The sequence below is a fragment of the Equus quagga genome, chromosome 9, assembly GCF_021613505.1.
Source record: "Equus quagga isolate Etosha38 chromosome 9, UCLA_HA_Equagga_1.0, whole genome shotgun sequence".
Classification (NCBI taxonomy): Eukaryota; Metazoa; Chordata; class Mammalia; order Perissodactyla; family Equidae; genus Equus; species Equus quagga.
This window is the reverse complement of record NC_060275.1, coordinates 66,235,794-66,252,174: the sequence shown is the minus strand read 5'-3', so window position 1 is coordinate 66,252,174 and position 16,381 is coordinate 66,235,794. Positions and strand designations below refer to the sequence as shown.

Here is a 16,381-nt window from a genome sequence, read left to right as displayed (position 1 = left end):
AGACTGCACCACACGGGTCTCTGACTGGGTCGGATCGCAAAGCATTAGAGATACAGAGGGAAAACGGCGGGCAGAAAGAGAAACTGAGCCATCTTTCTTCCTGGTCATGTCGGGTGTGATCCAGGGCACATATAAGGAGCAGATAACAGGGAGGGAGAGGGCTTGACCTGGCCGGACAGTGGAGGAGAGCCCTTCAAAGAAGTGTCGTTTCAATGGGCACTGAAGGATTTTGCTGGATGAAGCAGATGAGGAAGGGTGTTCCTGGCCAAGGGCACTGCAAGTGCAAAGGCCCAGAGGCGGTGGGTAGGTGGGCACAGGTGTAGGTGTTGGAGGAACAGCAAGGAGGCCGAGGTGGCTGGAGCAGGGGGACAGGAGTCGGGGGTGGGGTTGGAGGGTTTGGGCCACACTGGGGAGCAGGGCACGCCTCCGGTTTTGTTCCAAGGGCTCTGGGAGCCATGGTAGAGCTTGAAACGGGAGGAATATGATTGGGTTTACGATTCAAAGAAGCCCCTCTGCTGCTTCCACAGGAAACAGGGCCTGTCCGGGATGGGGGCGGACATGGACAGCATCTAGTGCAGATGGAGGCCTGGACTCGGGTGGGACCCAGGGTGCAAGGAAGTGGGTGCGTTTTGCATCTGTCTGTGAGGTGGAGCCAAGGGCGCCCCCCACAGCTGGGCTGTGAATGAGGCTGAGGTGAGGAGCGGAGGCGAGGAGGCTCGGCTCCCTGGTGAAGGCGGGACTCAGCAGTGGGAGGAGCAGGTCCATGTGGGGGGACATCAAGAGCCAGGCGCAGCTATGTTCAAGTTTCAGGAGCACTAGGTCTCCAAGGGGGCCATGGCAAGGACACTGATTCGAGTTCCCCGTCATGTGGGCGGAGCCTCCACAGTGCCTGGACAGGAGTGGCACACAGTAGGTCATCGATGATCACTAATGTCATCCATCTAGTTTTACTGCCTGCCCTCTCAGGGTAAATGCCACGAGGGCGGGGATTTTTGTCTCTTTTGTTCATGGCTGTGTTTCCCTGGTGCCTAGAGCGGGAGCTGGTGCACAGTAGTGCTCAACCAGTGCTGAGCGAATGGCTGGGTGATGGAACCTGTGTGGCAGGGGCTCGGGTGGGCAGCAGCTCTGAACCCTGGCCCCTGAGGCCTGACCTGTCCTCACAGCCCCACGGGCAGCAGCCACTACGCCTCCTCCGGGGAGCTGAGCCAGGGCAGCTCGCAGCTGAGCGAGGACTTCGAGCCGGACGAGCAGAGCCTGCAGGGCTCCGAGCTGGAGGACGAGCGGGACCGCGACTCCTACCACTCCTGCCACAGCTCGGTCAGCTACCACAAGGACTCGCCGCGCTGGGACCAGGACGAGGAGGAGCTGGAGGAGGAGCTGGAGGAGGAGCTGGAGGACTTCCTGGAGGAGGAGGAGGAGCTGCCTGAGGATGAGGAGGAGTTGGAGGAGGAGGAGGAGGTGCCCGACGACATCGGTGGCTATGCCCAGCGTGAGGAGGTGGCTGTGGCTGAGCCCAAAGACTTCAAGCGTGTCAGCCTCCCACCGGCCGCCCCCAAGAAGGAGGACAAGGCCCTGGCTGTTCCTACTGAGGGCCCTGACATGGCCAAGGCAGCCCCTGAGTCAGCTGTGTCCAAGGAGGGGCCCACAGCTGAGCGGGTGCCAGAACCTGAGCCCCCCAAGGCTGAGGAGAGGTAACGGGAGGGGCTGAAGGCTGTCACAAGGTCGTGGAGTCACTGGGGTGGCAACAGGGCCAGCGTGGGCCTGGGGGGTGGGGGAGGCTGTCCCAGGGTCACGGGTTTATTGAAAGGATCAGAAGTGATGGGAAGGTGGGAAAAGTCAAAAGGGGTTCACTGGGGTCCGAGGGGCTCAGGTGGGGTCATGAAGGGATCTTAGGGGTGTGAGGAGCCGAGGCCACAAGAGCATGGGAAAGACCCTGGGCAAATAGGATTACAAAGGGACAGAGGGGCCAGGAGGGTGGAAAGGGGAGCCGGGGACCCAAAGGTGTCAGAGAGGTGATGGGCATGTGGGAAGGGGGCAGTGGCACCAAGGCCACTCAGAGCGGGCACAGGCGGGGCATCCTGACTCTGAAGGGACAGGGAGCCCACGGAGGGCCCGGCATCGCTCGCAGGGTGCTGCTCAAGGAGAGCCTGCCCTGGAGCCTCATGAAACTCCTCGCCTCAGTTTCAGGCCACGAGAGGATCAGGAAGGCCAGGAAGGTCAGGACTCCATGTCCAGGGCCAAGGCCAACTGGCTGCGAGCCTTCAACAAAGTGCGGCTGCAGCTGCAGGAGGTGAGCGAAAGCAGCGCCAGCCCACCCCACCCTGGCCGTGCCCAATGCCCCGCCACGCCCACGGCAGCCGAGCCACGCCCACAGCAGCCGGGCCACGCCCACCTCTCCTTTCCGCCCACGCCCCACCTACTCTGGCTTTTCACTAGCCTCGCCCATGCCAGCCTGACCATGCCCACTTCCCCACCCTACCCATCTTGCCTATGCCCCCATACATTTGGTCCTTCCTTGGCGCCCCCCACACCAGCCTCTCTACACACCCCCGGCCTGGCCCTTCCTTAGCCCCAACCGTGCCTACCCTGGTCGCCTGCCCTACCATTCCTGGCCCAGCCCCTGTCCCATCTGACCCCTCCTTGGCCCCACCAGCACCCTGACCCCACCGTGCCCAAAGAAGCCCTTCCTCGGCCTCACTCGTGCCTGCTTGCTCTACCCGAAACTAGCTGGCCCACCAAGGCCCCGCCCAACCTCCCCTGCCCAGCCTGGGGTTTCTTCCTGGGGAAGGAGGAGAGGTGAGCTGGAACCTGGAGCGGAAGTCAAGCTGAGGTCATGGCTATACCCATGTCAGGGGTCAAGTTCATGAACAGAGATAGAGATTAGGGATAGGGATGTAGGTCAGGGTCAGGGCAGCAGTCAGAGATCAGAGGTCAGGGTTAAAACTGGTGTTGGGGAAGAAGTCAGTGCTTGGGGTCGCAGTGTGGTCAGCGTCAGGGCTGAGAAGGGTCTGAGGTCTGGTCAGTATCGGAAAAGGAATTAGGTGAAAGAGAGACTTGGCCTCAGGGTCAGAGTGACTGTCCAGATGGGCAGTAGGAGTGAGGCCGTTCACTTCTTCCTCCATTCAGCCTGCTCTGAGCTGGGGACAAAGCCGTGTCACCATCCAGGATGACCTTCCAAACTGGGGTGAGGCCAGCAGGAGGAGATCCTAAACAGACGCCCAGAGTCTTAGGCCATCAACCATCAGAGCCACAGAGTTTTCCAATCAAATTTCTTCTTAGTTGTAAAATAGCATTTTTTTGACTAAGCAATACAATCTCATGGTTCTCAATTTGAAAGGCAGAAAAGGGTGTACAGCAAAGTCAACTGAATAACTCTCAGTGTCAGCAAATTAAATGAAAAAATAGGAGCTACCCTTGTAATGCAACCAGTGACACGACAAGAAAAAGAAACATGAGCAGGAGCTCTGGGTTTCACAGAAGGGGCATAAAACTGTTCCAAGCAATCAGGAAAACTTCCTGGAGGAGGTGACACTTAAGGAGAAGGGATATCCAACATACTTTAACAATATTTCAGAAGCGAGTCCTGGATCCTCCTCACCCCACCCCCACCATGCCGCCCTTTAGCTGCAAGGGAGGTGGGGGGTGTTGACCCTGGGTCTACACTGAGACCTGAATGATAAGTGGAGGCTGGTCAGGTGCAGGTTGGAGGGCATACAAACAGGTGGCACAGCTCTGTCAAAGGCCCTGGGGCACAAGATCAGATGAGCCAGGGAAGCTGAAGGGAGTTTAGAGAATGACGGAATCGTGAGAGTGTTTGACCAGCTCTGGAGAATCCTAGGGCTGTGGAGCATGAGCTGCTGTGGGAGATGACACTAACGAATCCCCAGGTGTGACAGACAGGAGGCCAAGCCCGCTGAGGTTGGTGGCAGAGAGCATCTCCTCTCTCCCCATCTTACAGATGGACAGATGGAGGCCCAGAGAAAGCCAGTGAGCTCCCTAAGGACACACAGTGAGGACTAGGCCCTGGGCCTTCTGACTCCCAGGCCAAGGGGAGACAGAAGTGGGTTTGGTGCCTGCCCCACCCTGGGAAGGGGCCGCCACACTGACCATGTCTGTGTGTGTCCTGCAGGCCCGGGGAGAAGGAGAGATGTCCAAATCGCTGTGGTTCAAGGGCGGGTGAGTAACGGAGCTGCGGGGCGGGAGGAAGGTGTGAACCCAGAGCCCGGTGGCGGGTGCGCACAGAGCCTCAGGCCGGGGAGGGCTGGGAGAGGCTCCATTTAGACAGGGCCCGGGCTGACAGCATGGGTGACATCAGGTGGGCGCCGTCACAGGGCACTCAGGCGGGGCAGGAGCCCGAGATAGTAACATGTAGGATGCTCCCACAAACTCTTGGGGTCACTGCCCCTAGTTTACAGATCGGGAAACTGAGTCCGGAGAGGTCCTTGCCTTTTCCCAGTCACTCACGTGTTTCAAAGCCACTTCCCCCTGGAAATCAGTGTGAGCTAGAGGAGAAACCCATTCCTGCATGTACACCTGTGTCCCTGGAGGGCGCTTCCTCCTTCCATGCTGCTCATAACTCTCGGATTGTCGCCAGGTTGCTGCCTCTTTCATTGACACCAGTCCTTTGGTCTTAAATGGGGCGTTTTGTCTTATCTAACTTCTTTAGTTACTCATTTTCAGGTTTGTTTTTTTTTTCAGAATTTGGGTGGTGAGTTTAGAAGATGCAAAAGATATTTTTCAGTGACACTACTGTTTTAAAATAGCAGCAGAAGAGTGACCTCTTTCTGTTGTTCGTCCTCTGCAAACGGGCAGGGAGATGGAGCCCTGACCCCGGAGGAGCAGGGGTCCTGGGAGGGGAGCCTTGAGGCGAGGCCGCCCTGGGCCTTCCTGTGACACGCTTTCTGGAGGAGGCGCTCAGGCATCCCTTCCAGCATCCCTTGCTGCCAGGCATCTCTCTCTCTCCCTCTCCCCCTCTCTCTCCCTCCCTCTCTCCCCTTCCCCCTCCCCCCCCCCTCAGTGGCCAGTGGAGCCTTCTGGTGAGGAGGCACACCAGAAGACTCTGGATGAGTGCAGCTCTCAGGAAAGGGGGCTTGGACAGGCCCCCGTGGCATCGCCCCGGTGCTCATTTTCACATTCACCAGTTACGGCAAAGCTGCCAAGTGGCGGCAGCAGAAACGATTTCCAGTTATCTCCTTCCCACGGGCTCTGAAGTCGCTCCTTCCAGAATAGATTTTAAACACACACGTGTATTTGCAATCTTGAGCATAAAAAAAGCTTTCATTGATATGTTAGGACATTATTTAGATTTGCCTTAACTCAAATTTTCATTAAACGTGAGCAACGGCATCATCTCCCATTTCCCAGATGAGGAAGTTGAGGCCCAGGGTCTTGGTTTCCTAGGGCTCCTGTCACAAACTACCACAAACAGGGGGCTTCAAACGACAGGAACTTCTCTCACTGTTCTGGGGGCCAGAAGTCCAAAGCCCGGCGTGGGCGGCGCCGCCTCTGATGCCTGAGGGCGAATCCTTCCTTGCCTTCCTAGCCTCCGGGAGTTGCCTGCGACCCTGGGTACTCCTTGGCTTGTAGACGCGGCACTCCAGTCCCTGCCCTGTCACATGCCCGTCTTTCTTCTATAAAGGCACCAGTCCTGTTGGATTGGGCCCATCCCACTAGGACCTCATCTTAGCTAATTACATCTGCAACCCTCCGATTTTCAAACAAGGTTGCTTTCTGAGGTAATGAGGGTTAGGACTTCAGTGTATCTTTTTGGGGGACACAACTCAACTCTTAACACCCTGGGAGATCAATTGTCCTGCCCAGGCCTCAGATGGTGTCTGTTGGAGGAAGGGGACTTTCCTGGGCCCTTGATGCCCTGTGTGTGTCTTGCAGCCCTGGCGGTGGTCTCATCATCATTGACAGCATGCCAGACATCCGCAAGAGGAAGCCCATCCCCCTCGTGAGTGATCTGGTGAGTGCCTGTGCCCTCCTCTCCCCCAGCAGAGCAGGCCTGCCACAAGCAGTGCTCAACCTGTACAACTGCCCATGGCGGACCTTGGGCTGGGGGCTGGCAAGGCATTCTCTGGGACTAACGTAATCTAATTTCTACCCTGCGTGCTGCATGGACACTTCAGGCCATGGTGAGTGATGGTGACCTGGCCCCAGAGCCTCCTCCCCAGACTCCTGCACTGAGCTCTTCCAACTGGCCCCAACCCATGGGTTCTCGGGAGTGAACCTTTCCACATCCTACAGTTCATGGGTGGGGAAGAGAGCAGGTGACTCCCCACTTTGGTTTATGGTGTGGCTGGTGGTTCTGCTCTGTAGCTGGTGACCGCAGCCAAGCGTGGCTCCAGAGTCTGGTCCATGATGGTGGGGGAGGGGTGAGTCAGGGGTGTGGGGCTGCTCACACCTTCCAGGGTCCCTTCTAACCTGGAGCCTCTGTCACTTCCCAATTCTTCACTGGTTCTCCCGCTGCTGTGACTTGTTTCCTATTCGTGGCTGTGGCTTGATTCTGTGGCTGGTGGCCCCAAACCCTGGCTGTGGATTCTGCTCTCGGTGACAACCCCATGGCTGTCAATCAACTTCTGTGACTCCCTCGGTGACTCGCCTGCCCTAGTCCCTGGTCCAGTCCAGAAAAGCAGGCATCACCTCTGCCTTGGCCTCCAGCACTTTGAACAACGAGGAGCTGGTGCGTCGGGCCCTCCTCCTCCCCCGGTTGGGCGGTGGGCTGGGGGCTGGGGGCTCCTGGAGGAAGAGGAGGAGGGTATGGCAGAGACAGGTATTCCTGGCTCTCCACAATTGGATGACGCAGCACCCAGCAAGCACAGACCGTGCGCCGAACCCAGGGATTCCGACAGACAGCGTGGGGCTGGGGAAGGACTGGGCCTTTACTGTACTCAGACCTGGGTGAGGGCCGGCAGGACAGTGTCGGCGGGTTAGGGCCCCGCGCCCCATGCCGCACGCCCTCCCTCCCCGCAGAAAAACCACGTTTACAAGAAGACCCTGCAAGCCTTAATCTACCCCATCTCGTGCACGACGCCGCACAACTTCGAGGTGTGGACGGCCACCACGCCCACCTACTGCTACGAGTGTGAGGGGCTGCTGTGGGGCATCGCGCGGCAGGGCATGCGCTGCACCGAGTGCGGCGTCAAGTGCCACGAGAAGTGCCAGGACCTGCTCAACGCAGACTGCTTGCAGCGTGAGCAAGCGCGGGGCGCGGGGAGCGGGACTGGAGCCGGCTGGGTGTGGGTAGGGGGCGGGGCATCGGAGATAGGCGAGGCTTTGTGGAGTGGGCGGGGCTGGACGTGGGTGAGGGGCGGGGCCCCGCGGAGACGGGGCGGAGGGGCGGGGCATCGGAAATAGGCGAGGCTTTGTGGAATGGGCGGGGCGGAGGGCGGGGAGGGGAGGGGCAAACAAAGGGGTGGGGCTACGGGGCCAGACTCGGTGGGGCGAGGATTAGGGGGCCAGAGGAGGGGAAAGGAGACGTGAGACGGTCAGAGACGGGTGGGGAGGGGCTCAGAGACGAGCTACACAGTGCAAAGGGCGGGGTTAATGAGAGGCAGCAAAATGGGTTAGGGTTAGCTCAAAGAAAGGAGGGGGCTCAGAATGGGAAAGGGCTCAGTGTGGGGGAGAGGCGTCAGAGAAGGGAAGGGGTCTTGGAGGGAGGTGGGTGGGGGGACTCACGAGGACGGGTGGACTGGAGGATAGGGAATGAGGGGCTCAGGGAGGGGACGGGGATTGAAGGGTGAAAGGCCTGGTGGGAGGGGGATTGAGAGAGCAAGTAGGAAGCTGTCGCAGCTGTAGCTTTTGCGGGTGATTCACCTGAACCCCCACGGCTTAAAGTGCCCGTGGCCGCAGCCGAGGAAGCTGTGGAGTGGGAGCGGGAGTTCTCACTTGGGTGAGGGAGTGCGCTCTGGACAGTGAGGGGCGTCTGCGTCCGTAGGGGCGGCGGAGAAGAGCTCCAAGCACGGGGCGGAGGACCGGACGCAGAACATCATCATGGTGCTCAAGGACCGCATGAAGATCCGGGAGCGCAACAAGCCCGAGATCTTCGAGCTCATCCAGGAGATCTTCGCGGTGACCAAGACCACGCACACGCAGCAGATGAAGGCGGTCAAGCAGAGCGTGCTGGACGGCACGTCCAAGTGGTCGGCCAAAATCAGCATCACCGGTGAGGCCGCGGGGCGCCGGGGTGGCCACGGAGTCCCTTCTCCTTAGCCCCCTGTGCCCCCTCCCGCGCCCCTTCTTCCCTTTCGCTGCGTGTACTTGAGCATGTCTATGTCTTCCCCACGTCCATGTGTGTGTGCATTTGTGCTCACGGGATGTGCAAGTATGCCTCCAAACGTGTGTGCCTGACACTCTCTCTGGGTGCGTCTTGGTGGGTGCCCCCCAGAACCAGACCCCAAGAAGAGGATTTGAGGGCAGCACAGCGTGGCAGGGAGGTGGTCCCAGGAAGCCCCAGTAGGGGGTGGAGACATGAGGCTGGGAGCAGGGAGGGAAGGAGCCCTGCAGGGGGCGCCAATGAGCAGGCGACAGCTGTTGCAGGCTGGATCCTGCTGGAGACCTTAGGGGGGCAGTGTGGAGCACACACTTGAGAATGTCCCACCCAAGGGTGGTCCTGGGGCATCTTTCCATCCTTCAGTGGCTGAGGGTTCCCTGGGTGTTAACTCTTCCTCAAGCCCAATGTGCCCGGTGGGTGTGCCCTCTGGCGCCTGTGGCCAGAACCAAGCCCTTGGTCCGTCCTGGGCATCCCTAGCAGCAGCCTGGAGCCTGTGCCAGTGACCGTTCTTGGCATGGCTTGCTCCTTGAGCCCACACTGTATCTGTCCTGTGTGTCTCCCAGTGGTCTGTGCCCAGGGCTTGCAGGCAAAGGACAAGACGGGATCCAGTGACCCCTATGTCACCGTCCAGGTGGGGAAGACCAAGAAACGGACAAAGACCATCTATGGGAACCTGAACCCCGTGTGGGAGGAGAACTTCCACTTGTAAGTGCCCGGTGGGGCCCCCGGCCCTTCGTGTGGAGCTCCCTGCTGTGGTAGCTGAAGGGGGCTCCTAGAGCAGCCCGTGCTGGCCGCCTGACCCCTGCCCTTGCCTCCCCTCCCCCCTGCAGTGAATGTCACAACTCCTCTGACCGAATCAAGGTGCGCGTTTGGGATGAGGATGATGACATCAAATCCCGAGTGAAGCAGCGGTTCAAGAGGGAATCTGACGACTTCCTGGGGCAGACCATCATCGAGGTGCGGACACTCAGCGGCGAGATGGACGTGTGGTACAACCTGGGTGAGTGAGGGTGGGGTTCTGCAGGGGGGTGGGCCCCAGGGAGCCAGCCAAAGTGGGGAACAAGGCTGGAGGGGAGAGACTCAGTGTCAGGAGTGGTCTAGGAGCCCAATCTGATGGAGGAGGCAGGGTCTTTGGGCTCAGTCTGATGGCGGCAGGAAGCACCCAGCCGGAGAGAGTGAGCAGAGCCCAGGAACCTCTTAGTTCAGTTTGGGACGGTGAGGGAGGGACAGAATCTGCACATCCCAGTCTTATGGCAGAGACAGGAAGCAAGACCTGGGGATCCTAGTCTGAGGAGAGAGGCACTGCCCCAGGGATCCAATCTAAGAAGGAAGATTGAACTTGGAGAATCCAGTCTGAAGGAGGAGGTATAGTTTGGGAATCCTAATCTGAGAGGGGAGCTACAGAGCCAAGAACCCTATCTAAGAAGCTGAGCAGCATCTGTGAGCCCAATCTGATGGGGGAGGCAGGGTCTATAAGCCCAATCTGAGGGCGTAGGAGGAACCCAGTCTGTGAGGGGTGAGCAGAGCCCAGGAACTTCTTAGTTTGGTTGAGGAAATCTAGATATCCCATTCCGATGGGGGAGGCAGGAAGCAAGACCTGGAGATCCTAGCCTGAGGACAGAGGCACAGACTCAGGAACCCTGTCTAAGAAGATGAGTAGACTCTGGGGAGCTTGATCTGCTGGGAGAGACAGAGCCTGGAGGAGAAGCAGGCCTGGGGCTCCTAGTCTAACGAGAGAGACACTGACCTGGGAATTTCATCTGCCTGAGGAAGCAAGGTCTGGGGTCCTAGTGTGAAGGGAGAGACACGGCTGAGCATTCTAGTCTAGCAGGAGAGACACCAGCCTTGGGAGCCAACTGGCAGAGAGACAGCCAGGCCTGAATTTCAGGGGGTCCAGGAGGGCTGCAGTCATGCATGCGTTGAAACAGCCCAGGGCTGTATTGAGAAGCTCTGATGCAGCCATCCCTTTCTGCCCTGCAGACAAGCGGACTGACAAATCCGCTGTGTCGGGTGCCATCCGGCTACACATCAGTGTGGAGATCAAAGGCGAGGAGAAGGTGGCCCCCTACCATGTCCAGTACACCTGTCTGCATGAGGTGAGACCCCCCTGCCCCACCCTGCCTTCAGAGCTCAGCGTGACCTCCCACATTGCCTCCACTCGCCATTCCTGCCTGCCCCAGCTTCACCTTCCTCTTTCCAGCCACGCCATCCACACTCCCCTGGACCCCTGAGACTGTCCCACATGCTATCCTCTCTTCCTGGAAAACTCTCCGTCCATCAAGGTCCAGCTTCAGGGCCCCCTCCTTGGAAAGCCTTCTCTGACCTCCAGACAGACTCTCACTACCCAGCTCCAGGTCCTTCCATCTGTCCCAGCCCCGAACACTCAGGGTTGGGCTGTTTGTGTTTTGGTCTGTCTCTTCCAGCTGCCTGCGGGCTCCTGGAAAGAATTCAGTCTGTTGAATAAATAAATGATTGAATGGCTGAATGAGTGATGAATAGAAAGATGGACAGATTGGCAGGTGGATGTGTGGTTGAACTACTGGAAGTATAGATGAGTGGATGGGTGAATTTGGGGGTAGTTGGATAGACGGATGGGTGAGTAGATGGGTATAAAGATGGATGATGGATGATGGATGGATGGATGGATAAATTGATGGGTAGATAGATATATGAGTGGTGGATGGTTGAACCAGTGGGTGGATGAATTGTTGGATGGACAATTAGGTTGTGGGTAGCTGCATGGGATAGATGGATGTGTGGTTGAGTTATTAGATGAAAGGAGGAGTAGATAGATGAATTTTGGGGTAGTTGGGTGGGTGGGTGGGTGGATTTATGGATGGGTGGGCAGACAGGCAGTTGGACAGATGGATGGATGGATGGATGTGTGGAAGGACAGAAGGAAGGATGGGTGGATGGATGTGTGGTCGAGCTGTTGGAAGTATGGATGTGTGCATGGGTGAAATTTTTAGTAGTCAGGTAGATGGATGGATGAATTGTTGGGTGGACAGATTAATTTGTGGGTAAATGGATAGGATGGATGGATGTGTGGTTGAATTGCTAGAAGGGAGGATTACTGGATGGGTGAATTTTTGCCTAGTTGAATGGATGGGTGGCTGGGCAAGTGGATATATGGACAGACAGACAGATGGATGGGTGGGTGGGTGGGTGGATGGATGTGTGGTTGAATTAGCGGAAGGATGGATGAGTGGATAGGTGAAATTTTGGGTAGCCGGATGGATGGGTGGGTGAAAGAGTGGGTGAATGAACTAATGCACAGACAGATGAATAGATGATGTAAGCCGCACCAGACCTGGGATCTCTGGCCCCTCCTGCCCTCTTGCAGTCTCTGTGACACCTTTTCCCTTGTGGTGGCAGAACCTGTTCCACTTCGTGACGGACGTGCAGAACAATGGAGTCGTGAAGATCCCAGATGCCAAGGGCGACGATGCCTGGAAGGTTTACTACGATGAGACAGCCCAGGAGATTGTGGATGAGTTTGCCATGCGCTATGGCGTCGAGTCCATCTATCAAGCCATGACGTGAGGCTGCAGGCCGGGGTGGACATGAGGGCGAGGTGCAGGAAGCTGGGGGTGGGGGTGGGGCACCAAGTGGACACCGGCAGATCTTGGGTGGACAGACTTCTTGGGGGGAGGAGGCAGAGGGGCAGTAGGTGGGGTGGGGGTTATGTAATTCCCCTGAAGGTTAGGAAAGTGCCATTGCTGGGGGCTGGAGTGACAGGGACAAGAGGCAGAGTTAGAGGCAGAAATAGGGCAACCCAGAGAGGAGAGAGGTGAGCAGGGAGGGTGGAATCAGGCAGAGGGAAAGCAGGCAGTTCGGGGGTCAGGGGAGCCACTCATGGATGCTGTCTCGGAGGCATTCAGGGGGGATGTGGCCCACCCTGGCTGGACACCAGGCCCAGCGCCTCCTGCTCCCTCCCACCAGCCACTTTGCCTGCCTCTCCTCCAAGTACATGTGCCCCGGGGTGCCTGCCGTCATGAGCACCCTGCTCGCCAACATCAATGCCTACTACGCGCACACCACCGCCTCCACCAATGTGTCTGCCTCAGACCGCTTCGCTGCCTCCAACTTCGGGGTCAGTCCCAGGGGTCAGGGCTAGGGGATGAGGGAGAGCCCAACCCTGTGCGGGTCAGACTCTGTGTGATTCCTCGGTCCCCAGTCTGGATCTGACTTGCTGTGTGACTTTGCACCAGCCACTTGCCCTCTCTGAGCCTCAGTTTACTCCTCTGTAGAATGGAAACAGATGTTTTGAGGGTTCAGTTCAATGGTGGATGGGGTACCCTTAGTGTATAGTAAGTGCTCAGCCAACATGGCAGCCCCTTTAGCTGCTACATTTGACCCCCAAGTCCCTGCTTCCATCCATCTTCCTCCTCCTCTGCCTCCTCAGAAAGAGCGCTTTGTCAAACTCCTGGACCAGCTGCATAACTCCCTGCGGATCGACCTCTCCATGTACCGGGTGAGAAGTGCATGCATGACGACTTGCTCACCCCCCCGCACAAGTGTGTCCAGAGGAGACCACTCCCAGTGGGCGTGCATGTGGGAGGACCCATCTTAACGTGTGGAATGTGTTCCTTTGACACGTGTCCACATATGTGGGCAGCACCTGCCCAACGTGCTTGGTGCATCCAGCAGATCCCCCAGTTGCCTCAAGGTGTTCTCAGTGACCCCCGCCACCTCCTGAAACTTGGGGACTCTCGTGTCTTCCCTCAGACACTGTCTCCCAGCCTTCTTCCGTAACCCCGCCTCTCTTCTCCCTTCCAACAGAATAACTTCCCAGCCAGCAGCCCGGAGAGACTCCAGGACCTCAAATCCACTGTGGACCTCCTCACCAGCATCACCTTCTTTCGGATGAAGGTGGGGAAGGGGACCCAGCCCCGTTAGCTCTGCAGGGAGCCTCTCCAGGACTCTTAGCTCCTAGACGCGGAACATTTCGCCTGGAGGGCTGTGCCCTTCTCAGCGACCCTCTGCTTTCCTACTGCTCCAGCAGAGCCCAGAACCGCTTGTAGCCGCTTCTTGGGCACCTCCTGTCCTGGCTGTGCCCACCCATGCCCGTCTCCCTCTCTCCAGGTGCAAGAGCTCCAGAGCCCTCCCCGCGCCAGCCAGGTGGTGAAGGACTGCGTGAAAGCCTGCCTCAACTCCACTTACGAGTACATCTTCAACAACTGTCACGAGCTGTACAGTCGGGAGTACCAGACAGACCCGGTGAGGACCCCAGAATAGGGAATGGCAACCAGACCCTGGCCCAAGCCCCAGATCTGCCCCCTCCCAAGTGACAGACTGTTCTGAGCCTCAGTATCTCCATCTGTGAAGTGGGGTCATAAACCCACATCTCAGGATTGAGAAGAAGATTTAATGAGACACAAGCTTTAGATAAACTATAGTTAAGTGCTTAGCACCCGATACACAATGGCTGCTCCATAGGCTTGGTTTTGGTAAAACTTCATTGAGTTTGGCATAACACAGCATGCCTGGAATAAAGTCAGCGTTCAACAGATGTTGCGTTACATTGAATGGCTGGAGTAGAGTTCGGTTTTGATCATTTCAACTCAATTTATCTGAGGTCTTTCAGCACATGTTTATCTACACATACAATGTCCCAAGATTGTCAGAAAGGGTTCGAAGACCTTAGACTCTAGTAGGAGGGAAAGATGTAGAAATCAGAGCTTTACGGCCCAGGGTGATTAGCACTGGGAGGGGGGAATCTCGGGGGCTGCGGGAGCTGGAGTGGCCCTCTCTCAGCTCCGGCTGATGGGAGAGAACACAGAAGCTGAGCTCTGTTCAACTTTATTTCCTCTTGTTCACTTGCATTCAGTTGACTTGAGTTGAAATCCAGTTGCTCTTAATTGAATCGGGTGGAGGCGAAGTGGATTAAGTTGGGCTGAGTTTAGTTCAACTACAGTCAGTTTATTTCCATTTATTTCTATTTGGTTGACTTAAGTTAAAATTGTTCTCGGCTAATTAGTGAGCTGAACTGAGTTGGATTGCGTTGAGTTTAATTGAGTACAAAATCATTTATTTCCATTCAGTTGACTTGAGTTGAAGTTGTTCTTGACTCAGTTGAGTTGGCTTGAGTTAGGATGAGGTGGGTCATTTGGTTAGGTACAGCTGAGTTCAACTGAGTTGAGTTGGGCTCATTTCCACTGTATTTAGGTACATTTATTTCCTTGATTGACTAAAGTTGGATAGAGTTGGCCTGAATATGTTAGGTTGAGTTGAGTAGGTAGGGTTGGGTTGGGTTGACTTGGACTGAGTTGAATTAGATTAAATTGGGTTGGGTGAGTTTCAAGTCAATTTATCTCCATTATTTTGAATTAGGCTGATGTTGATCTTGGACAAGTTGATTAGGTTCAATCCAATTGAGTTTATTTGAGTTCATTTCAATCCAGTTAAATTTAATTCCACTCCATTCAGTGTAGCTGACCCAAGTTCAGTCCCACTGAATTAACTCTGAGAACTGCCATCTGTTAAGCTAAGTGGGTCTGATTTGCATTCATTTCTGTTCCATTTGGTTTAGTGGGTCTGAGTTTGTTCAACTAAATTCAGTTCCATTCAGTTTTATTGAGTTGAGTCTAATTAAGCTTCTTGGAGCTGTGTGGACCTGACCTCTGTTTGGGCTAGTTTACACGAGTTCAGTTCCTTTTCATGCAGACCTCCCAGCTAGACCACACATGTTAATGGGGCCCCTTCCTCACCAACCTCCTACCCCTCCATAATGGACTGAGTGAGGCCCCCACCCCTAGACCCCTTGTGGCCAACGTGTCCACTGCCTCTTCCAGGCCAAGAAAGGGGAAGTTCCCCCAGAGGAGCAGGGCCCCAGCATCAAGAACCTCGACTTCTGGTCCAAGCTGATCACTCTCATAGTGTCCATCATCGAGGAAGACAAGAATTCCTACACTCCCTGCCTCAACCAGTGAGTTGTGTGTCTGCGTAGTTAGTTATCTGGAGGTCATTGTGTATGTGTGAGCACAACTTTGTGTCTTATATGCAAAGGTGGTCATGTCTAATTACACACAAAATGTTGTGGATGTGGGTGCGCCTGGATGAGATGTGACATAATTTGCAAAGAGAAACAAAAAATTGTGTGTATGTACACAATCCTGGTGTGATTAGGTATGTATTTTGCACATGTTGATTTGTGTAAATAACACTATTTATATGAATGTATATAATTTTGTCTGCATGTGTAGGTTTATGAATAACAATAGACAGTGTTTGAGTATTTACTGTGTGCTAGATAGTGCCCCACTAAACGCTTTACATTTAAATCACATTATATCTTACATGCGTGGATGTAATTTTGTGTACAGTTGTGGTCTATGGGTTTAATTGTGTATCTGTGTTCACTTGTGGAATGCACTTCAATATACAATGTGGTATGTTGTGTAATTGTGTGTGAGTGTGTACCAGTTTTGGTTTGTGGATTTATATGTCTAGGAAAGTTTCATCTGTGTTAGCTGAATGAGCTGTTGTGTTTTGTTTCTCCCTGAGGTGAGCACTAAAGGGGCCCGTAACTCTGGGGTGCCAACAGCTCTTGGTTACTTAGATATGGAGTTCAGATCAGGGATTTTGGGTGGATGGACAGATGGATGGAGATGGGTGGATTACTAGGTGGATGGATAAAGAGATTGATGGGAAGATGGCTGGGTGGATGGATAGACAGGTGGGCGAATGAATGGGTAGGCAGATGGACGTCGCGGTGAATGAATGGGTGAAGGGAGGAGGGATGAGTGGGTGGAGCCTCCGGGAGAAGCAGGGCCCTAGTGCGGAGTCACTCAGCAAGTCAGCGGCTCTGAGGGAGCTTGACTCCAGCTCTCTCGCCTGTCCCACACAGCCCTCTGGGCTGGGAAGGCCCAAGCAGCCTGTGCCGTCTGGCTTCTGTCTGCCAAGGTTTCACGATTCTGTGGCCTTCGTCAGGTTTCCCCAGGAGTTGAACGTGGGTAAAATCAGTGCGGAAGTGATGTGGAACCTGTTTGCCCAGGACATGAAGTACGCCATGGAGGGTGAGTCCCCTGCCTCCGTGTCTCCCAGCCTGGCTACAGCGGCTAGCTATGCCTCAGTGTCCCCTCCAAGGCTGTGAGTGTCCTGGAC

The 16,381-nt window shown here is 55.9% G+C and overlaps 1 protein-coding gene across 1 annotated transcript in view; it reads left to right on the top strand.

The window, feature by feature from the left end:
- Positions 1-16,381, top strand: part of UNC13A (unc-13 homolog A) — a 57,243-nt gene that overhangs the window by 21,874 nt on the left and 18,988 nt on the right. Inside the window, exons 10-27 of the mRNA XM_046671949.1 lie at positions 1,164-1,691; positions 2,182-2,290; positions 4,130-4,176; positions 5,890-5,968; positions 6,132-6,137; positions 6,614-6,685; positions 6,976-7,195; positions 7,940-8,167; positions 8,839-8,980; positions 9,106-9,275; positions 10,256-10,371; positions 11,651-11,814; positions 12,218-12,368; positions 12,681-12,749; positions 13,058-13,147; positions 13,361-13,495; positions 15,070-15,203; positions 16,208-16,293. Coding sequence (XP_046527905.1) covers positions 1,164-1,691; positions 2,182-2,290; positions 4,130-4,176; positions 5,890-5,968; positions 6,132-6,137; positions 6,614-6,685; positions 6,976-7,195; positions 7,940-8,167; positions 8,839-8,980; positions 9,106-9,275; positions 10,256-10,371; positions 11,651-11,814; positions 12,218-12,368; positions 12,681-12,749; positions 13,058-13,147; positions 13,361-13,495; positions 15,070-15,203; positions 16,208-16,293 — 2,546 coding nt within the window. The remainder of the gene's footprint in view (positions 1-1,163; positions 1,692-2,181; positions 2,291-4,129; positions 4,177-5,889; positions 5,969-6,131; positions 6,138-6,613; positions 6,686-6,975; positions 7,196-7,939; positions 8,168-8,838; positions 8,981-9,105; positions 9,276-10,255; positions 10,372-11,650; positions 11,815-12,217; positions 12,369-12,680; positions 12,750-13,057; positions 13,148-13,360; positions 13,496-15,069; positions 15,204-16,207; positions 16,294-16,381) is intronic.